Below are 23795 nucleotides of genomic sequence, written 5' to 3' on the forward strand. Positions count from 1 at the left end.
CAGCCTTCTGGTTTATCTTTATAGAATAAACCTCTAGCAATTCTGCTACATGGAGTCAGGCTGCTGCTTTTCTTTTTAAGAGTTTGCTTGTTTATTTATCTATCTATTTATTTATTTATTTATTTATTTATTTATTTATTTATTGAGAGAGAGAGCATGTGTGTGAGAGAGAGATCATGAGCAAGGGGAAGGGATAAGGGAAAAGCAGACTCCCTGCTGAGCAGGGAGCCAGATCCCAGGACCCTGGAATCATGCCCTGAGCCGAGGGCAGATGCTCAACCACTGAGCCACCCAGGAACCCCAGGCTGCTTCTTAAACACCCTTGCAACTGGTTCTCCTTGTTAAAGCTCCTCTTCTTCATCCCACCTCTAGGGGCACATGGTACTACCATTTCCTGAAACTTGGGGGGAATCTTTGCTTTAGATTGAATGAGTTCCCAGCTTTCCCCACTGCTGGCTTATGAATGACCTTGCCTGGGTCTGCCAAGTGGTTTATTCCTTTCTCATATGATATCTACTTTCCTTTAGAAAACTCCTCTCACTTTCATTTCAGTAGGTTTTCAAGAGGAAGCAAGATATGTAACTATGTTTACTATATTATCTTTACAGGGAAATCTACACCGAATTTTCATGTTCAAATGTTTATAAGTGAGCCAATTTCATTCGAAGTATTGCAAGTTCATGTGATAATGTTGAACAACAACAACAAAAAAGTGATTGTGTAATGCAAATGTCTTTGGTTTTGAAAATAGTTCTAGGTAACCCCTAACTTTATAGAAAGATAAACTTCAGCATTGAGAAGGGAAGCGGTCGTGTGACCAGTAACAAGTAAAGTCATCAGAGCAAGAAAGAAAAAACAGTTCTCCTGAGCAGTGTCCAGCCAACTATTTTCTCCACTCCAGCACACAAGCAGCTTTGGTCCTTGTGTTCATGCCAAGGACAGTCCCAGCTCCTCCACCTGCTTTTTCTCTTAGTCTTTTTAGTACTAAGATGAAGATCTCAAGTTCACAATACAGAGTTAAATCCAAAGACTTCTTTTTTAACCAAAAAGAAATAATGCATTTTCTGACCATGGGAAACAATTACAATCTATGGCGGCTACTATTTTTCTCTGCTCTGTGTTTCTATGTAAGAGGTCTTTTAAACTTATTTCTGACCTCAAAGGGACTACAAACACTTACCTAGAAAGAAAATATCCTAACTTTCAAAAGATAGCAACAGTATCATATACAGCAGAGTCATTTCTTTCAATGGCCCCTTGAGGGAATGTGATTTTCTTATGAGTTCCGGGCTTAGCACTGTCTTCTTTCCTCTTGTTGGAACTAGTTTCCATTCTGAAAGGCTTGATTCTAACTGCACAACACCTCATTAGGTGAAGCAAGTGACAGAGGCAGCCAGGGACACAGAGAAGTGGGAATTGGGGATCAGTAAAGTTCAGCAGGGGGCTTTGTCATTCCCCATTACCTCTGCCTTTCCTACCCGCTAGGTGACTCCCATTTCCCAGGCAGGACTTAAGCAGTGGCTTCAGTTATAAGTGTCTCTGCACCATAAATTAGGCTTCTCAAGAAGGGGAGAGTTTGAGTTGGTGGCAGAAAGATATAATAAAAAGGAAAAGAAGATACAGGTTCTCATCTGACACTGCTATTACCAAACAATCTTGAGGTCATATTATATACCAGGAACCGTGCATATACACTTGACAGCTATAATCTTACTTTTTTTTTCCCTAAAGATTTTATTTATTTATTTGACAGAGAGAGAGAGCACACAAGCAGGGAGGAGCTGCAGGCAGAGGGAGAGGGAGAAGCAGCCTCCCCACAGAGCAGGGAGACTGAGGTGGGGCTCGATCCCAGGATGCTGGCATCATGACCCGAGCTAAAAGTAGGCACTTAACCAACTGAGCCACCCAGGTGCTTTTACTCTTACCTTTTTAAAAACACCAATGAAGTCCCAGATGAACTTTGAAGATCAGAGAGGTTTAGTAACTTGCCGAGGCATTATCCACTCCTAAGTGGCTACACCTGAAACCAAGCTCAGTTCTGTCTAATTCGGTGCTCTTTCCAAAGCATGATAGTGGTGAGAGGTGAGGGTTCTTTAGAGTCCAGGCTTATAACCGACACTGCCTCCATCTTTTAGGATCACAGAAATGAATAGATCCAGCAGTACTTTGTAGATGATAAATCATTCCGCACATTTGTCCAAATTTAACAATAAGGCAAACATTTGTGTGCACAGCTGTTTATAGCATATTGTATTGTTTTTTTATATCCAAATGCAGCAAGCAAGATAAATGTCCCCAAATCTGGGATGCTATTATATAAATGACAGCTTATCCCTACAGTGGAGTAGGAGAAGGTAGATATGCCTTGATATGGAAAGGTATCTTTAATATACTTATTAAAAAGAGACTACAGAGCACCACACTAAGCCCATTTATGTTTTTGAAAAATATTTTTCTATGTCCCAAAAGTCTGTAGAAACCTACAGCAAGGGACACCTGGGTGGCTAAGTCACTTAAACATCTGCCTTTGGCTTGGTTCGTGACCTCAGGATACTGGGATCAAGCCCCATGTGGGTCTCTCTGCTCAGTGGGGAGCCTCCTTCTCCCTCTCCCTCTGCTACTCCCCCTGCTTGTGCTTTCTTTCTGTCAAATAAATATATAAAATCTTAAAAAAAGGTATGGCTAACCATTAATAATGGTACCCCTGAGCAGAGGTAAGGAGAGATGTGAGGTTAAAGGGACAATTTTACTTACTGTGGCTTGTTAGAAATTTTCATAATAATTGTATATGATAATAAAGAAAATGAAACTATTTCCCAACTAGAAAAGAATGAAAGTCCGTCTACACACCCAAGGAATCACACTCACAGGGACTGAATGGAGACACAGCACAGCAGGGACCACAGTGTGTTGCAGGCAGGCCTGTGTGGAGGCAGGAGGGCCCTTTCTGTCCCTCAGACCTCCCACCTTATGCTGGGGCTGCCATGGAACCCTGATGCTCACAAACTGGAGTGATGTTGTCAGTGTTACTAAGCTGACGAAAGAGCTCTACAAAGTAACATGGGTTAACACTTTATAAAAGGCTCAACTATGAAATGTTTTATTCCATTTATCAAATGCTTTTAACTTCCATTTCCTGGAAGGTAGGGGAAAAAATCTACTTAAAGCAACCAGGGGAAACACACACACACACACACACACACACACACACACATACACACACACACACTCACACAAAACCATCACCTCCAACGACAACAAAAATTCCATTGTGCTTACAGAGAAATGCTGCTTTTATTCAGATCCCGTAAGTTGTTTTGTGGGGACTTTTATTAAAATACCCTGAAATCTCCACCCTGTAGCCTAGAGAGAAAAAAAATTAAGCCTTCAAGGTCTGTAGGTCTAATCTCTTAGCGCTGATGAATGCGGACTGGTTGGAGCCACTTATGAAGATGTTCCTCAGAGATGCTCTATTTTTGCATTTAGTTCTTCAAAATGGGAGGAGTCTATGCAATTGTATAAGGAGAAATGAGTAAAGAACACAACAAACAATTGTTGAATTCTTACTGTGTGCCAGGCAATGAACTGTGTGCTTTTTATTTATAATTTCAGTATGTCTTGGGAAAACCCTGGGGACAAGTATTACCCCATTTTAAGATATAAAATAAGATTCATTCTAATTATCGTTACCATTCAGTATTTATTGGACACTTCATATATGTCGTTTACTATAATAATAGTGCTTTATATCCACTACGTCATTTCATTCACAGAATAATCTTACCAATCTGCCACACTAGTTCTTCCTATGCTGCAAATAAGGTAATTCAAAGGTTTATGTAACTTGCCCTAAGTCATAGAATTATAACTGATGGAGGTGGATTTGAATGCATGTCTTCTTGGTTTCCAGGCTTCTGTGTTACATACACAGGTATTTTAGTAATTTTGTATGGTTTACAATATCTAAGTGTAACAAGTGAGATACATGTCCAAATGGCCCCGCAGCAATGGGCTCCTTTAAGATTGCCATTGTAGAAATGGAAGTGTGTGAACTTTTTGTAATATTTCAAAAAATTAATAAAAATTGTACACTCAACTCATCTTCAGTATTGCCACATGGGCTCATTAATTGCAGTGTCAAGATTTCTTGTTTGCATGAAGAAAAATTCCAGGTAAGCACCCTATTTAACTCTGCTGGTCAGAAAATTCAGAATGGTACTTATATATTATTACTTTTTTAAATGAGTAAACACATCACTTAATGTTTAATACATGCCTCTTGCTTGGAAGACCATGCATTTTAAACCAGGCATCCAATTAGAAATGAGTGAAAACTACCTTGTGGTGAAACGTTTGCTACATTTATCCAGATAGCCATTCAAAATGTGGTTTCTGTCTCTCCATGCCAGGACTCCCTCCACTACTCACCTCCTCTCTGTCCCCTCCATTGGCAACCCACCATTTGTCCTCTGTTTCCTTTGTTTCCTTTTGCTTTATCACCTCACTTCATCCCTAATGCCAGGATGGCTTCAGCCACAGAGAAGTTGCCTATGGAAATTACCTTGATTCTCCCCCACTCCAAATGATTTCTTAAATATATCTCCAACTTTTTATTGATATTTGAAGTTCTATGGACAGAATGTAATTCTTTGACTTGAGGCTAGTTCTCTCCTGTTAAAATATAGCTCTGATTGAAAGCATTAAAACATTAGAGTATAAGCCTCTCTGAGTTAAGAGTTATAACATATCCATTCCTATCGACACTGTTTCACTGTTGAATAATAGATTGTGCATCATCCCTGAATTCCTTGAGGATAGGGATTAAATCTGTCTTATTATTTTAGATTCAATACCTAACACAAATATCTGACATACAATAAGTAATCACCACCTCAATTTCATTTAACCAACCAATCAATTAATTATTTAATTAGAGACACTAATATGAAGTGTCAGCAAACTTGCAGAGATGTAAGGAGAGATTCTTAGATGACGGGATGGAATCAGAATGGAGACTCTGGAAGCTTCTGGGCATGAACCTCCTCAACTATACTGGCAACACAGCTTGACCCCACACAAATGACTAAGGGGTTCTTGGACAGAAGAAAAGAAGAATCAAAAAATAACACAATCTTCTACCCTCCTTCCTACAGTGAAAATACCCCTAATCACTCAGCCATCCTCCAGAGAAAGAACATAGACATCAGACAGCTCATTCAATGATGATTGATCTAGTTTCCTCAGCAGGATCTCCCCAAATCAAAATTCTATTGTCCTATTTATTTTTTATTTTCTATTTTTTGTAAAATGGAGTCTCTCCTCCCAATTCAGGTAGTATATCTCATAAAACATCCCACTATCCTATGCCTCGGCCCAAACTCAGAGCCCACTCTCACTGACAAGTCTTCTTAGGATTCTATCACACCAGAATCTTTAGAAAAATTACCATCAACATGAAGCTTTAAAATCTTACTCTCCAACCTCTTCTCCTTTGCTGGGAAATTATGGAGAAAGTAGGCCAATCTAAAATGTAAGAGAGTTGACCAGAAAAGAACAATAAATCTGAGGAATGAATGTGAATCTTCTGATCTACATGTGAAGTTACACAGACATCAATGCTGTTCTTTCCACTTAGATTGGATATAATTAAAACCCTCTCCCAGAATCACATCTCAGAATAAGCAATAGAAGCTTTGCATCTCTCCATGGTGCTGATAAAATCACTGCCTTCTAGAATCAGGGCATTTCTCCTCATCTTAAGTCTCTCTCTCTCTATATATAGAGAGAGAAATATATATCAGATCCATATAAATATATATATATTTATCCATATATATTCAGATAAATAAATATATATATATATATATATATCTCCCCTCACTACCAGAGTATGTGTCTGCTTTATTTATTTATTTATTTATTTATTTATTTATTTATTTAGATTTTATTTATTTATTCATGAGACAGAGAGAGAGAGAGAGGCAGAGACACAGGCAGAGGGAGAAGCAGACTCCATACAGGGAGCCCCACATGGGACTCATCCCCAGCCTCCAGGATCATGCCCTGGCCTGAATGAAGGTGGCGCTAAACCGCTGAGCCACCCAGGCTGCCCTGTGTCTGCTTTAATGTTGATAAAACATATGTAATTTATTTCACTGTTCCCTAATTGTAAGGATGATTTCAATATATTTTTACGGTTCTATCACATGTTTAACATTTACTATCACTCCTGCCCAACTCATATTGGAAAGTTTAGGTTGTGTGTTCCCTCCTCTCACACTATCTCTCTGTGACCAACCTATATACTTATAATAAGTTTGGAAGAGGAAGAACTAGTCTATTTTCTGACTTATTATAAATTTTCCAATTTGATCTATGGTTTCTGGTGGTGTTTGTAGGTGAAAATATGGCCACTTTATTTCCCATTGTCCATAATATACTCAGGACCACCATTTATAATCCATAGCTCTGATCTTTCCCTTACCAGTTGTAAATAGGAAAGCTTTTCCTCTGAATGTTCAGCTCCTTTATATTCTTAGCCAGTGACAACCCAGCCTAAGGGGTTAGTGTAACCAACTCATCTTGAACCAGATCCATGTGTTTATTCCTAGAAGTACATTAAGAGTTTCTTTCCAATCAGTTTGTAGTATCTTGAATAGTATTCTGCTCCCAGTGTTCCTGGAATGGGATGAATTTAGAACCTAAACATTGAGTTGCGGCTCCACCCCAAACTCCTATCCTACAAAATGAGATAGCCAGAGTAACATTCATTATCATTCAATATCTCCAGAAACACTCTTCGAGCATCCACTTTACTAGTTCATAATAATGGCTGCATTTCTGGAATAACCTGGGGACTTTCTAAATATATAAATATTTTCATGCCCAGGTTCTACCCCAGACTAACGACTCTAAATATTCAGGGCTAAGGTCCAGACATTGCTGTTTTTTGAAAGCTCTCCATGTAATTCTGATATGCAGTAAGAACTGACTATCATTGACTGACTAGATATCATGCTCTGTCCTGAAAGCTGGGGATTCAGAAACCGAGAAAGCCAGGCCCTTCTTTCAAGAAGTCATAGTCCATAGGCAGGATATGGCTAGGGAAGAACCATGCAGTGAAGAAAGGACCATAACAGTGCTAACACAAAGTGCTAAGTAAATCCAGAAAAAAAGACAAAAAAGGGAATGTGGGAAGATGTCCTGAGGAAGGTGCTATCAGAACTAGAAGGAAAAATGTGCACCTGATATGCTCTTTGCTATAATAAGTAGGGCCTTATAATAAGAATGATTTCTCTAATAAGAGTATAGCCTACTAACACATAATGAACACTTATATATTATTCCAATTCCTTTCCCTTGGCCTGTGTCAAGGCTTACCTTGCTCACATTGAGTCTTGGATTCCTACCTGATCCCTAGAATTCGGATTATGATATTCCCATAATTACGATGTCTTCATGAAGCAGAGTTCACCACATCTTAGCCTTGGACTGTGGGCTGCTCCTTGAGGAAGTTCAGTCCTTTGAGTCTGGTAATGTTATATTTCTTCCAGGCACTGACTCAGCCATTCTAATCATCTTTGGCCAGCTCATCCCTCCCACAGAAAGTAACCAGATGGGTTTTTGCCTATGTTTGAGATGCCCTTCTCTCCCTGGTCGCCTGCCAATCTCCTCCACATTCAAAAAACCTCAGCTCAATCATCACCTTTGGGAAGCCTTTTCTCACTCAACCTCTAAACCCCCACTTCATCCCAAGTAGGGTTGGTTGTTGTACTTTTTGAGTTCTGGCAAAACCTATTCAATATTTTCTGGAACTAAGGTGCCACGTCTTTCAATTTTGAGTGTCCAAAGAGTAGCACCCACTTGACACAGTGGAAGGACTAAGTACATGCAAAACATGTGAAATTAATGTGTCAAAGGATGGATGGATGGCTGGGATAGATGGATGGAAGGACAAATAGATGGATGAATGATATTGCCTAAATTTATTATATCTAATCAATTCAGATGATAATGCAAAATAAGAGATATTCTATGTTATCTATTCTCAGAAAGCAAAGAGACGAGTTATTTTCTTTCTTTTTCTTACATGTACTGTCTTTCTTTTCTTCTTTCACTTTTCACCCTGTAACCAAGGGGATGTGGTATTGTAACTTGTCTTCCAGAGTAAGTTTCAAGTAGATAATAATTAGTCTTCTGGGAGTATTTTGGAAGATTATGACTACTCCTCTCCAACCTTCCCTGATTGTGTCATTCTTTGCCCCTAGATATGAAAGCATTTCCTCTGCTCCCTAAAGACTCACTGTATTCACTTTTCAGAGGTTGCTTTCAGACCCCACTTATCAGATTTGTAGTGCCTCTGCATGAGTTTCTTTGAGGCATATCTGCCCTTTATTACCTACCCACAGCCACAGTGACACTTGTCAAGCCAGAGGAAGACACAAACAATACCAGCCTTGCCTTCATTTTTACATTGCCAATCCTTCACAAAAATGTATAGGATAAATTATAATGTCTAACAAAATCAACTACCTCTTTTATCCCCCCAGAATACACCTCTAAATTATGCAGAGTTTTAAAAAATTCACTATTTCACAAACATTATCAAAAACAAAAATGACATAATATACCCATAAGTCCAGCCCTGCAACATATCTAGCTTATTATTCTATGATGCCTTCAAGTCTTTGTGCATGCAAAATCTCTATGCAGTATGCAGACAATTTGTGTTCTGCTTTTTCCAGTTAACATGACATAGCATTTTTATTATCATACTTCTTGGCCAAAGAAAAGGCTCTGTTTTTACTTACCCTCTGAGGTGGTGTAAGGGAAAGGTTTAGATTTAGAAGATTGACTTCTGGCCCTGCTACTAACTTGCTAGGTAGCCTAACTCTATTCATTTCAACTCCTGTAAGCCTTGGTTTGCTTATCAGTAACATGGGCGTGGTAACAGCCTACCCACAGAATTGTGGTAAAAACTGACTTCTGTATATAAGGTGCTTGACAGTGTTTGGCTTAAAGCAGGCATTCATGAATGTGTGACTCACAGGTAACAGTAATGTCTTTAAAACATGGATCTATCATGAATTAGAATATAAAGTACGCATGAATAATTGAGATAAAACACAAGATTGAATTCAAGTAAATTCTACCTTTGGGTTCCACCCCAGAATACAGAGTTTATGTTCACTCACTTGAAGTTAGAGATACTTAGGTGGAAAAGCTTGAAAATAACTGAAATTTATCACCAGTCTTTCACAGATATATTTGAGTGACCTGCCTTAGATCACAACATGTTAGAACTAGGGCTAGAAATAGAAATCCTATGTTCTCAAAAGCTTTGAAAGGCTTTGATACCAAATATCACCTTTCCTGCCACCACTGCCTCAACAAATAAAGCACAAAAAGCAGATATCATTAATTAATCAAAACTTTTTGAGAGATTGCACTGTGGCAAAATGAAAAAAAAAACATACGTTGGGTATCAATATGGTAGTGATGACAAAATATTATGGAAAGGTAAATTCAGGCTCAGAGAGGCCATGTAACTTCCCCAAGAACACACATCTAGCTACTGGTGAATTTCAGAGTCTGAATCCACATCTGTATGTCCCAGTAATCTTTCAACTAGAATTTAAGTCAGTCAAAATCAATAGATATTTTTGACTGCCCAATCTGTGCCAGGTGCTATGTTAGGATATGTCAGTGAACAAGACAGATGCAGTCCTCCCATGAATGAGGCTTATTGTCTAGATGAGAAAACAGACTGCTTAAAGGCAAGCAAAGTGTGGTGAGTGCCAGGTAAGGTAAAGTACCTACAATGTTTATAAAATATTCATGCAATGAAAACATGTAAATGTGAGCCTCTATTCTCTGTCCCAGAATTCAATTACACTATAGATTAAACATGCTTACACATGCTGGCCTGGGAATTTGACCACCATTATTCTTCTGCATTATTTCTGTGGGAAAATGCAAGCTGAATTCTAAACTGATTCAGGAACACAGCAATGCTCAAAGTTGAGAGCACAATCATACTCCAAGTTGGTACCTGCTCTTTTTATGTGATGTCTTAATGCAATAACAGCAGATTTACCTTTCTCATTAGCTTCTGCTGAGTACAAAAAATAAAATTAGCATCAGCATATATTTCTAGAAAGTAGAACAATTGAGATAGGAGGATCAATCAAACCACAAAGATTAATTATTGAGTATCTGCTTAGAATTCGGCACTGTGCCCAGAAAGTGTAGAAATATAGAAGAAATATAAGACTGGATCAGCCCAATCCTTAGAGTCTGTAAACCAGATATCAGATATATGTATAAGAGTAATTCCAGTAAATGGTAGGCTATGTCAAAATTTCAAGAGACTGGGGTGAACACATGACTAAGGAGCAGCTAGGTGGATCAGAGATCAAGGAGGTTGACCCTGGCTTCAAAAGACAGCTGTAATTTGGATATTTGGGATGAATTCATCATGGCAGCGGGAGGAGTGTTCATTACGGAGAAAGGCATAAGACAAGGTGGGCTCTGAAATAATGAATAGACCATTGAGGCCAATGTTCAAGAGTATTGGAGAATAAGGTCTTGGAGGTAGTTCTGACTGAAAGAACATTTTGTCTTAATCACTTTGGCATCCTCAATGCCTAGAATGGTGCTTGACAAAGAGTGGGTGCTCAGTTAATGTTCAGTGAGCTGTGAAATAGAAAGACAATGCATTCATTAAAAAGAAAAATAACAAGAAAATGCTAGTCTTCTTTCAATATAAACCAGACAAGCATAACACGATAAGAACAAATGTAAAACTGCACATAATTAAGTGCTAAATTCTATAGTAAAGCCAAAAGTTGTCAGAATGCAGCAGAGAAAGTGACTAAAACAGGGCAAAAAAGGATCTGTGATTATTTCTTAATGGAAGAGGAAATTGGGTTGGGTCTATTAGGAAAGGCAAGGCTTGGCTCTCAGAAGTCCACAGTTCAGATGCTCATAGGGCAAGGCAGATAACAGAAACACGAGAAACCAGTCTAGTAGCATAACAGGAAGCGGTGGTGTAGACTTTATTAAATAATTTGGCAAGCCAAACAAAATACATCTGTGAACTAGATTCAAGCTGAGAACCACCAACTGGACAACTAGACAACCAAAACGAAGGAAAAAAGTGCATTCCAGATGGAGGAAACAGGTAAAGGTCAAGAGGAAGGAATATGATGGCCTGGGGGAAGATCCAAAGCCTGGTTTTACTATAATGCAGAATATTAGCTGAAAATAGTGGGAAATGTAGTTGGAGAGAAAACCTAAGTTGAATTTGGATTCCAGATAAAAGAAAAGGTGATAGATGGAGAGTCAAAGATGACTGCAGCACACTGTTTTGCTTGGAGAAACTGTGCTAAAATTAAACATTTTATTTTCTAATCTGGGCTGCTAAATCAATTGTGTTTTCTTTTATAAATTTATTTTTTATTGGTGTTCAATTTGCCAACATATAGAATAACACCCAGTGCTCATCCCGTCAAGTGCCCACCTCAGTGCCCGTCACCCAGTCACCCCCACCCCCTGCCCACCTCCCCTTCTACCACCCCTAGTTCGTTTCCCAGAGTTAGGAGTCTCTCATGTTCTGTCTCCCTTTCTGATATTTTCCACTCAATTGTGTTTATCGCTAAGATGAATGTTATGTTGCCTGAAATCTCCCTGAGAAAATGTCCATTCTAGAACTCTTCAATTGTTTTCGGAAAACTTTCTTTGTTCAGTTGCTAGCTGCTGCCCCCAGATTGTATACGACAGTTGGGGCACTATAGACAGATCTTTGGGTCACAAGCATCTTCAAACACAAAGCACTTCCTTCCTCACTTAACACATTTCACTTAAGGATTTACATTTACACCAGCTGAACAAATCAAAGTTGTGGTTCCCTCAGTAACTGTAACCTGGACCAAACATAACTATATTTTTCTGCGTGGAGTAGGCTTTTAACTCATGCCTCCCAACTGTGAAGACATTATGCAAGAAATGCTTTCTGGAAAGCAAGTGGCTGGCCCAGTGAAGGTTTAGTGTAAATGGCTGTTCTTTTCAACTTATGCTTTTATGCAAAGGTTCCCTGCAGACAGAAATCTTCCAGAGCCCTTCCACAGCCTTTGGTGGTGAACAGAAAGATAACTTCTCCACTGCTGCAAGCTGTCATGCTTGCTCATTCATGGGTTGGAGCCCAGCTTTGTTATTCCAGGCATTTGCTGTCATTGAAAGGCACTACAAGGAACAGAGACTATATGAAAGAGTAAGGCGACTAAGGCACTTTTCCCAAGGGGCAAAATTCAAGGGACATCAAAAAACTCAGAATAGAGACAAATCAAATTTAATGCCATATTTTAAAAAATAGAAGTTAATTAAAAAAAAACTCATGATGAACAAAATATCAAAATGTTTATTTTTTTAATATTGCATGATATATTACTTTTCTTGATTACTGAATATTTGGTGCCTTCTTACACTCTGCTGCCATGCCAGGCAAGAGCTTCACTTGCCTTTCCCTTGTCCTAACTCTGAGAGGCAGTCCATGTGGGTGAAGCACAGAGGACGGATAGAGCAAATGAGGAGAGGCCATCGTGGATTTGGCTGTAGGCAAACTCCTTTAAATTTTGGTCATGGCAGATAAAAGAATATTGAAGTATTGAGAAATTCTTCTCAAGAAGTATTTCTAGTTGGTATTGATGGAACAGAATGTGTTGGATTATTAATTTTATTGGAGAGAGTTCTAGTCAACCATCAACAAAAAGCTGTCTTCTAATTTTCCAGGTGGATTCTCTGAGAATAAATGACGCAGGGACCATCTGGTAAGTTATACCAAACCATTCACTTTTCAAGCCTGCCAAGTAAAGATCAAATGACATTCAAGCCCCCACATGTTGGCCTAGGAGTTATTGCATGAACAGGGCTGTCAAATAGCCCAAATGAAATGCCATAGCTTACAAGGTCCTTGAGACCAAGGCAGAATTTTAGGCTTTTCCACATTCCCAGTCCCTTGGCTAGTCCTGGGTTAGTGCATGCTAACATTGGTTTAGTCAATTGTTCATTCCATGGGAGATTACATTTGTCTCCTGACAGGGTAGGGCAGTTAATAGGGTGGAATTCTCTAGTAAGGCCAGTCATTTGTCACAGATTTTGTTACTGTCTCTGATAAAACAGAGAAAACCCCTTATCTATCAGCATCCCTTCACATTGGACTAAGTATGCTTCTGGGCACTGCTCATCCTCAAAATGAATTATTTGTAAGTAAGCAATCACTCCTTAAATACTTCAAAGATAAACTTTTAACTTTTTTGTAATAGTGTTAGCTTTATGGACAAGTCGCAAAAATAATAAAGAAAGTTCCTATGTATCCTTCATCTAGCTTCCCTTAATGTTAAAATTTTAATGTCAATATAACCAGAGCACAATTACCAAACCAGAAAATTCACATTGGTACAGTCCTGTTAACTGAACTACAGACTTTAATTTTGCCATTATTCCTTCTAATGTCCATTTTTCAGTTCTTGGTCCAATTCAGGATCCCATGTTGAATGTAAGTGTCATGTTTCTTAAGGTCCCTCCAATCTGTGGCAGTGCTTCATCTTTCAAGGCCTGAACTTCTCAAGAATACTAGTCTGTTATTGCTTAGAACATCTCTTAGAGCTTGGTGAATGATTTCTCATTATTAGATTGAGGTTGTGCATTTTTGGCAAGATTCCCCACATAAGTGGTGTTGTCTTTTTCAGTGCATCTTATCAGGAGGCATACGATGCTGATATGTATCCTTCCTGGTCATGCTCCTCTCATCACTTGGTTAAGGGGGTGGCTGTCAGTTTCCTCTACTGTAAAGTTACTATCTTTCCTTGCATTATTAAAAATGGATATTTTGCTCTGCATCACTTGCCATCAGGGAAATACAAATCAAAACCACAATGAGATACCACCTCACACCAGTGAGAATGGGGAAAATTAACAAGGCAGGAAACAACAAATGTTGGAGAGGATGCGGAGAAAAGGGAACCCTCATACACTGTTGGTGGGAATGTGAACTGGTGCAGCCACTCTGGAAAACTGTGTGGAGGTTCCTCAAACAGTTAAAAATATACCTGCCCTACGACCCAGCAATTGCACTGTTGGGGATTTACCCCAAAGATACAAATGCAATGAAACGCCGGGACACCTGCACCCCGATGTTTATAGCAGCAATGGCCACGATAGCCAAACTGTGGAAGGAGCCTCGGTGTCCAACGAAAGATGAATGGATAAAGAAGATGTGGTTTATGTATACAATGGAATATTACTCAGCTATTAGAAATGACAAATACCCACCATTTGCTTCAACGTGGATGGAACTGGAGGGTATTATGCTGAGTGAAGTAAGTCAGTCGGAGAAGGACAAACATTATATGTTCTCATTCATTTGGGGAATATAAATAATAGTGAAAGGGAATATAAGGGAAGGGAGAAGAAATGTGTGGGAAATATCAGAAAGGGAGACAGAACGTAAAGACTGCTAACTCTGGGAAACGAACTAGGGGTGGTGGAAGGGGAGGAGGGCGGGGGGTGGGAGTGAATGGGTGACGGGCACTGGGGGTTATTCTGTATGTTAGTAAATTGAACACCAATAAAAAATAAATTTAAAAAAAATAAAATAAAATAAATAAAAATGGATATTTTGGGAAATAATTTGAGATAATGCAAATATCCTGTTTCTCATCACACTTTTGCCCATCACTTTTGGTCCCTGCTGATGGTTCTTCCTTCTGATAATGATGACTGTAGTGTTTACCTCATCAGAAATGAACTTTAACCATCTCTAAACACTAAGGCCTAAAGACCAAAACCCAATGAGATGAAAGATATCAGTCTCCTGCCAAATGTGCCTTTCTCACAGGTGTGAGATTAGATACCCAGTTTAGGTGCAGCAAGTCTATAGCAGCTGACTCATCATCCCCACCCCTCACCCATGTAGGAATCTGGGCTCTTTCTCACTGGCCTAAGTAAACACTCAACACTACTAGAGAAAAAAATCATTATCAGTGGATAAGAATTGCCATGGGAAATTGAACACATTTCTATATCTCTGCTCTAGGTTGAGTGTTTAGTTTGTCTTAAAACTGCTGCATCCCTGAAGCATCCTCTCTTTGACCATGAGAATTTGTAGACAGCAAATCCAGGGCTACCAGGGAAAAGAGAAGTGCACTAGCAGCTCCCCTGTGCTTTGGGATTTTTATTGTTTTTGGCAACTCTGTTGAGTCCCAAGCAGTGATGTACTGGTATGTGTTTATCAACTGTCTCTCTAGGAAGACAAAAACAGAGGCCTGGATATACAGTGTTTGCCCATTCTGTAATATGAGGACTCCCTTCATGATTGACATCACTGAAACAGAGCTGGGAAGAGCTGGACAGCAGCAGAAGAGCAGTAAGTACTATTTCTATCATAGACACAACAGATGTAAATGACCTCAAACACACAGATAAGAATAAAGTTTAGTAAGATAATTAGGAAGTGATGTGTTTTGAGTATCTATTTATTATGTTTGATTTTAATATAGCTTATTTAATTATAGATATTTATATAAATTTTTAATAATGGTAGTTATTTAACAAATAACTCACAAGATTCCTAAAAATTTAACACTTGGTTCTCATGAGCTAGTGTCAACCAGGTCCAGCACAGTAACCCCATACAGTAGTTATGAGTGAAATTCTGGAACACCTCAAAGGAGCCCCTGAGAAGGCAAGATGACACTTTTCTCCAGGAACCCATATGAGATTCAGATGCCCTTCAGGGAATGGCTTTGCTCCAGCAGCAGCATCTGCAGCTTCTTGGCAAGCCTCCTGTGGAGGCTGTGAGGGCTCCAAAGCATCTGGCTGCCACCAGGCCTGGCTCAAGGGCTATTTTCAGTGCTAATGGGGTGCAGAGTCCTCTCTTGGCCCTTTATTGTTCTTAAAAAGAACTATAGGCCTGGAACAATTGGAAGGAGCACAGGAGGGAAGGGGAATAGAGAGGCAAGAAAAAAGTTACAAGTGCTGCATATGGATTATATGCACAGATACAGTGCTGTGTGTTTTCACAGATGTTCTTGTTTACTGTAATCCAGACATATCTGGAGAAATAGCATCCCCATTTTACAGAAAGAGTACATGACTTCTCAAGGTTCCTAAGCTAATAAGAAGCAGAACAAGATGTATCCCCAGCTCTGTTCATTACTGTACCCCCAGCAGAGAGAATATTGCAAGTGATAGCAGCTCTTAGAAGTATTTGTGGATGGATACGTGAATGTTGCCTGACTTCAAAGCCTGTGCTCTTACCTCTACCAGGGAAATGAAGCTGCATAAAGTGTTCTTAAATGGCAAAGTGTACACATAAAGAGGCACAAAGCAATGTGTATGAGAGGTTGCTGTTGCTGAGTTGAGAGTGATATGGGGGATTACCTCCAGGCTCTGACTTTTACTAATTTTCCAACCTTGTTAGTAGTGCCACCTGGTCTCTTTCTGAGGCTAGGCTTCCTCACCGGTAAAATGTAGACAGTAAAATTTACCTTCCCATGTGGTTGCCAGAAACAAACAATTGTGATGCATGAGAAAATACTTTGCAGGCTAAAGTGTGCTGGGAAAGAAGTGTATCATATGTCACTGTCCATGACATTATTATGATACCCTAATTGACCTAGAAAGGGCACATTTAACACCATGGAAGCAGAAGAAGAAAAAGGAGTGAAAAGAGAATGGCCTTGAATAGAAGAAGGTAGAGGATTCTCATCTATTTCAGATTTAATTTGGGGCTTAATTAGCTGTTTGGAATGCACCACTGACAAAAGAATTTTTGCAAGCCTTGTCTCCCTACTTTTTGTTTAAATATGAGGGAGCATACAGGTTAGAAGAAAACCCTGCTGCTTCTGCATGGTGGTATTGATTCCTGGGAATTAAATGGTAATTCAAAAAGGCAGCAGCAGCCTCCCTTTAACCCTGCATCAAGCAGGCTGCCTGGGATTATCGGAGAGCCCAGAACTAGAATAGCCATGGAGGGTATGCTTCAGAAGAAGACATTCAACTACAGACTTGCTGGTCTGCTTCTTTGCACATGGTAGGTCAGGGTCAGTGCTGGACCAAGAATGCCCTCTAGTCTAGACTGCTCCCTGTTTCTACCACAGTCCCTTCTCCATCCAACCAAACCCTAATAGAGCTGCCTATGCTACCTCTCTTTTGTGTCAATGTCTGATCCCTTTATAGGAGGGGCGTGAGTGTGAGTGTGCATGTGTGTATGTATACACTTGTTAAATCACACATGCATATTCAACACATTAGACAAATCACCCATAGCAGGTGGGGGAGATAGGAGAATGGAAAAAAAGAGATGGAGATAAAAGGTAAGAAACACACACAAACAAACAAAAAGGGAGCACCTTGCACATACCAATGATTGTAATGTGTCATAAACTGAGGGCGATTAACTCAACCCCTGCACCTGACATCCAAGGAATACAAAAAGAGAAAAGAGAATACCCTCCTAGCACTCAGAGCGGAAGACTGAGGGGGAAATCAAACTCCACCACTAATTTGGGCAAGTCATATTCATTCACGTATTCACTCCTACAACAGATAGCTTTGTGAGCCAGTCATTGTGAGGGAGGTGGGCAGAGAAGGGTACAGCTGCTATGGTTGGTCTCTGTCCTCATAGCAGTCCCAGTCCCAAAGGCAAAGAAGTCCACAGAAGAGGACAACATAGATGCCATGACAGAGCAGGCAAAAGCTGCTCCTAGGACCACAAGAGAGGAGCTAGGGAAGAAGGTTATTGAATGAATTTTAGTGCAGCAGGAGGATGGAGAGCCAAGGTGAAATTGGCAAGAAGCCAGGCTGAATGTGTGAGCTCTACAAAGCCAGGGGTGCAAGAGCTTACTCTCTGAGCTTCTGAGCTCAAAGCCTGGCAGGGGACCCACAGGAAAGTGTAACACCAAGTAATTAGTGCTATAATATCAGTCTAAATACACAGTTGTGAAGACACAGAGAAGGAAGTCCTTGATTCTGTGTGGGGGTTTACAGGGGAGAGTATGAGTGCATAGAATTGAGAAGATTTTAGAAAGGAATTATTGTCTGAGTTGAACCAAAATGGCTTTTAGGATTTTACTTGCATAGAAAGAACGGGAATTGAGGACATTCCAGGCAAGAAAAAAATGCATGAATAAAAGCCTCTACCACCATTAAGCTGATGAATAAAAATATCAGAAATTGCAAACTGTTCATGCCTAATAGTGTGCTTTGGTTAACCGCTCCACCAGATTTAGTCAATGTGCTCACAGGGTTTAAAAAAAAAAAAAAAGCTGATTCTGGCATTCTCTACTTCTATAAGGCAGGTATAACCAGCACCATCTCCTGTTCAGACTTAGGAGTCATCTTTACATACTTTATGATTGCTAAGCAGGGTACAAAATGATGACTCTTCTTTCTGCTCGAGGAATGAAACATAAAAACGAAAAGCATGTTTTAAGAGATGGGGGGAAAAAACACTCCCCCTGGATTTGGGGCAAAATTAAATCTTATGAGTTACTCAGCCGCCAGCAAGGCACAGAATGAAGCCAGTGTGAAACAGCCTTTCAAAGTAAGTGGAGTTGACAACTAACCTTGCTTGGGAAGGGGGAGATAGGAGTTGATAGAGGGAGAAGTCAAGCCTTTCATCCTTCACCTGAGCCTGTCCCTTTCATATGCCAAGTGCAACTCTTTGCAAGCTGGGGGAGAGAATTTAACCCTAGTATTAAAAAAATATCAACACCCAGGATAAAGCAGACATCATTCCCTGAGTCATAAGCCACCCGGGGTTACAATGAATATGGTAATAACAGGAAAACAGAGCTTCCGCATGCCACACCTGCTGTGCTGGGCTGTAATTAACAAACATTGACAATCAATTGAAGATAAGCATCCTTTCCCATCACCCAACACAAAATGTCCCCCAAAAGAAAGCTTGGCATACTGTCCTATAATTTCTAGATTTCTACATGTGATTCTATCTCTAAGCAATGGCTCCTGCAGTTAGATAAAACCTATACTTGGGTTGGGGAGACAGGCTGTTCTGTGGTGCCAACAAGGAACAGTAAAAGGAGATGGCTATGCTGAGAAGCAGAGAAGATCCAAAAACCAGAAGAAAAATGCAGGACATTTTTCCTGGGAGGCTTTTTAAATTTTTCCTCCAAATTTCCAATTTTGAAAAATTGGTACCTGTGGAAACCAAATAGCATGCCTGATAGTCCGAATTTTCAAAGTCAGATCTTTGTACAGACCATGTCCCCACTAACTGCATGACAATGAACTTTTGAGTACAGATGAATGTGCTTGAAGATTTTGCCATTTTATGGTTTATTAAATGCCATATTGGAAGAGGCTAGGTTTTATATACTGGAAAGGGTTTTTTAATTAAGAAGGTAAAGGACTGAAGATGAGAGTCCAACCAGTCTTCCATTTCCAGTGAATACTGAAGATAAAAAAAAAAAAAAAAAGAAAAAAGTAGGTCACATTAGAGTGATGGTCGTTAAAGTGTAGTCGTTGGCTGTAGCATTCACATCACCTGGGAACTCAGAAAAATAAATTGATCAGGTCCCATCCTCCAAACATAACGATCAGAAACCTGTTTTAGCAGCTCCTCCAGGACACAGTGATCCCAGCTCAAGTTTAAGACTTTCTGCACTAGAATTGTGGTCCACCGCCCAGGCTGCTTATTATCCCCACCTGGTAAAGTTGTTATTGTGAGGCCCCCACCAATCCCAGATTAGAATAGCTGGGACTAGAGACTTGACATGGCTACTTTAAAAAACTCCTCAGGCTATTTAAATGTGCAGCCAGAGTGGAGAGCTGCTATATACCAGAATAAGAGCAATTTAGATGATATACTTGGAGACTTCTGAATGTCAGTTGGGTTCAAAGTAATAATGGCTACTGAATGAGTCTCCTTCATGGAAGAAAAGCCTTTGAGAAGAAGAGAGATTCCCAATTTATGAGCTGAAGAGATTGGCTGTGAAGCTTACCAAGAGCATCAGAATCTTATACCAAACCCAATGGTAATAATAGTATTTAATAACTCATCCAACAAAGACAGTTGTTCACCCTAGGAAAGAGGTAGGCTAGGCCCCACAGTCAGAAGTCATTATAAAAGCAATGTACCCAAAGACAGTAAAGAGTGACACCACACCTCCCACACACTTCAAGTCCAAATGCCACAATCCTCCAAGGGGAGCTCAGAGTCTCCCACTCATGTCTCAGCTTTGAAGCCCCCAGTACCCAGGGTATGTAAGACAGCACGCTCTTTTCACCAGTGTCTGATGTTACCCAGAATGCAAAATGATGACAATCCATCAGAGCAGAACTCTCAGAGTCCACTCACATGGGATGAGCAGAGCCTGTGCACTGCTGCTTAACAAATGAACCATGAACTTCTACCCAAATCAGGGAAACAGTTAACCCATTATAAGTGAGCTCCTCAAATTGGGGTCTACTGGCATATCCTGACAATCTAGTTTTTTTCCCCCATGAAAAGGGATGTGAGGATAACTGACTATAAGAAATATTGCAAATTCTTTTCAACAGGAAGAGGCAACATTCTTTAAGATGTTTCTGGAGAAATGAGGAGCCAGCTCTCATGTTCTTACACTAAGTGAAAGTAAGACCAAACTCTTCATTAATTTTTTTGTAAAGATTTGGACGCTTGGATCCAAATGCTGAGAAGCAGAGAAGATCCAAAAACCAACGTTTAAGCACCTGCCTTCAGCTCAGGGTGTGATTCTGGAGTCCTGGGATCGAGTGCTACATCGGGCTGCTTTCATGGAGCCTGCTTCTCCCTCTGTTTGTGTCTCTCATGAATGAATAAATTTTAAAAAATCTTTTAAAAAGTTTTTTGTAAAGATCAAATCGCAAAATTGGAACCAGTTCAACAGCTGGTTGGTGAATACAGTTAGGAAAACACTCCCATCATCATGACAACATCACAGAATGAATCTTGATTATCTAAGTTTTGAGGTATTATTCTCCATTTCCCCTAAGAAAAAGGAGGAGAAAGAAAAATGAGAGGGAAGCGACCATGCTCTTGTGTCTCTAATACCCATGATAATGCAAACTTTGGAGTCTGACTGACCTGGGTTTGAATTTTGACTTAGTCATTTATTTGCTGACTGGCCTTGAATGGTAAATCTATGAATTTCAGGTTTTTCATCTTTAAAATGGGAATAATAATCCTTAGCACCAATCATGGTGAGCCGAATGAAAACACAGATCGCATAGCACAGTGCCTACAAAATAGCAGCTGTGATCATTAATTATTCACCCTTGAACACCCAGCTTCAGTTCCTTTTCGAAGACTTCCTTGACAAAAATGCTTATACATACACTCACACACAGAGAGACACAAACACACATATACACACTCAAAGTCTTTGTAGCTCCAGCACATTTTGTATGCATCCAGATTTTAGTCATTATATTATGTTGCAATTGCTTATTTATATAATCTGTATAGATTTTCTTAAGGAAAGAGACCAGGCTTGTGTGTCCTCAATGCCTGGCACATAGCTGGTGTATCATATACATGAATGAATGAATGAATGAATGAATGAATGAAGCTACTGCATTTACCTAGTAATGAGATAAGAAGCTGAATTAAGATGGCAAAAATGGAAAAGACAAAACACATAAGGAAGTTGATAAAAATTGTTGACTATAGGATACAAACAGTAAAGGAATAAAATGCTCTGCAGTGTTTTCTACTGATAGCAAATGATAGATATAGTTCATCCCAGAAAGCCCTTCTTTGAGCATTTTCTTGAGAGGTGGAGGAGTGGGGGAGAATGCTTATACAAATACATGCAAAATACTTGGTTGTTTAAGTCTATCCAGTCCTCTGAAACCAGCCATCTAGGAAAAGAGAGCCCTTGGACGTTACTCAAAGAAAAGGTGAGGTTGCCAAATGAACCTGAGTTAAATCAGGAACCCTTACCTTCTCCTCCAAATCTAAGAATTCTACATCTTTCCTGTTACCACCAATTTATCTCCCTTCCTCTCTTCTGCAGACTCTGCCCTTTAGAAGCCCTCTACTCATTCCCCTGAAACTTTCCTTTCAATATCATCCCTGCCGAATCTCTGAATGATGTCTACCAAATATACATTGGCTTCACTGCCATAGCCACCTCCCTACCACCATCCCACTTGTCACTCTGTCTCTAGAGTCTAGGCCTGAGCAATCTGCTCAGCCAGAAAGAGCCTTAACCATTTTCATCATTATAGGATATAACTAAAGAAACAAAACCAAAGTAAATCAGCTAAGAAAACAAATAAGAGGCTTTTCTTGACTGTGTAGACATAGGAAACTCTCCATCCTGTCTCTGCAAACAAGGGTTTTAGTAAATGGACAAGTCATCTAAAAAGTCTGCAATATGTCCATACCTACACCCTGAGAAATCCTGTCCAACAAGAAATATGGTGACATGATGCTACCTGCTTAACTCCGATCCCCAAGCCATCTTTCCCAGCCATGAGGGTTAGTCACTGGAAATATAAGTTCACTGAGCAAGCATTGCATTGACTTTTATCTTTAGACTTCAACTGCTATTCATCAGCATCAATATTTTAGACCTTAATCAGCACAGTGCTAGTCTGAGTCCAGGATATCTACATCATCATGAGGACTCACCGCATCCTGACAGCTGAGGACCTCCAAAATGCTGTTGAGTAGCTCGACACAGTACTTCTTCTCCTGGACCTGGTGTTGCATCTCATCTTTTTGCTCCAGCAGCTCCTTCAGTTCTTTGGTGATGACAGGAAGCAGAATATCCCGGCATTCTGGAAAGAAGGCAGTTCAGAGGCATTTGAGCGTCCTCATTCTGTAGTTCCTTTTCTTCCTTCCTTCCTTCTTTCCTTCCTTCCTACCTTCCTTCCTTCCTTCCTTCCTTCCTTCCTTCTTTCCTTTCTTCCTTGCTTCCTTTGTTTCTTTCTTTCTAGATAATTTTTCATTAAATAAATAATTCATAAATATGTACTCCTTGTAAAAAAAATTAAATATTAAAGGTTAGGTTAAGATTTCCTTAGAACATCATTCACAATTCTAGTCTTTCTCCCAACACTCACTCCCCAGAGGAAACTAGTTCTTTTATTCTATACATATGTGTGTAAAAGAATTGTATATGTATGTACATATATATATGATTTATGTATATATGAATATAAAATGTATATATACATACAAAAAAAGCATAAAATATGTAGTATTTCATTTTGGCCTCCATTTAAGTAAGTTATATCATATTGTGATGATAAGCTTTCAAGATCTTTTTATAGTTTCACATATGTATCAGTAAAAGATACACTGTCATTTTGTTTTTGTGTCCTTTTTATAAAAGGGGATTATGCTGCATGTTTTTGTTTTGTACCTTGATTTTTCTTCACTCAACAATTGGAACACTCACCTTCTTGGAGCACTTTCTATGTTATTACACATAGGGATCAATTTAATTATTTGTAGCTGTTGTATAATATTCTCTATTATGGACATATTTGTTTATTTAGTCATACCCCTCATGATGGACATTTTTCACTGGCACAAACAGTACATAAGTGAACAATCTTTCAGTTGCATCCTTGTGCACAGTGATTTTCATTTTAAATAAATTAAAATGTTTGCAAGGAAGGGTATCTGTCTTAGCATTGCTGTCTCAGGAAATTTCTGGAAAGTGCTGAAGTCCTGTACAGCTTTTTTCTGTATTTTTCTTGAAAATGGTGAAACTTCCAAGGACCAAAAAAAATTCCCCCAA

The 23795-nt window shown here is 39.5% G+C and overlaps 1 protein-coding gene across 1 annotated transcript in view; it reads right to left on the reverse strand.

The window, feature by feature from the left end:
- The window catches only part of DOCK2 (dedicator of cytokinesis 2), a 397956-nt gene that overhangs the window by 229409 nt on the left and 144752 nt on the right, over positions 1-23795 (reverse strand). Inside the window, exon 26 of the mRNA XM_077895573.1 lies at positions 22679-22827. Coding sequence (XP_077751699.1) covers positions 22679-22827 — 149 coding nt within the window. The remainder of the gene's footprint in view (positions 1-22678; positions 22828-23795) is intronic.

The sequence above is a fragment of the Canis aureus genome, chromosome 4, assembly GCF_053574225.1.
Source record: "Canis aureus isolate CA01 chromosome 4, VMU_Caureus_v.1.0, whole genome shotgun sequence".
NCBI classification, from domain to species: Eukaryota; Metazoa; Chordata; class Mammalia; order Carnivora; family Canidae; genus Canis; species Canis aureus.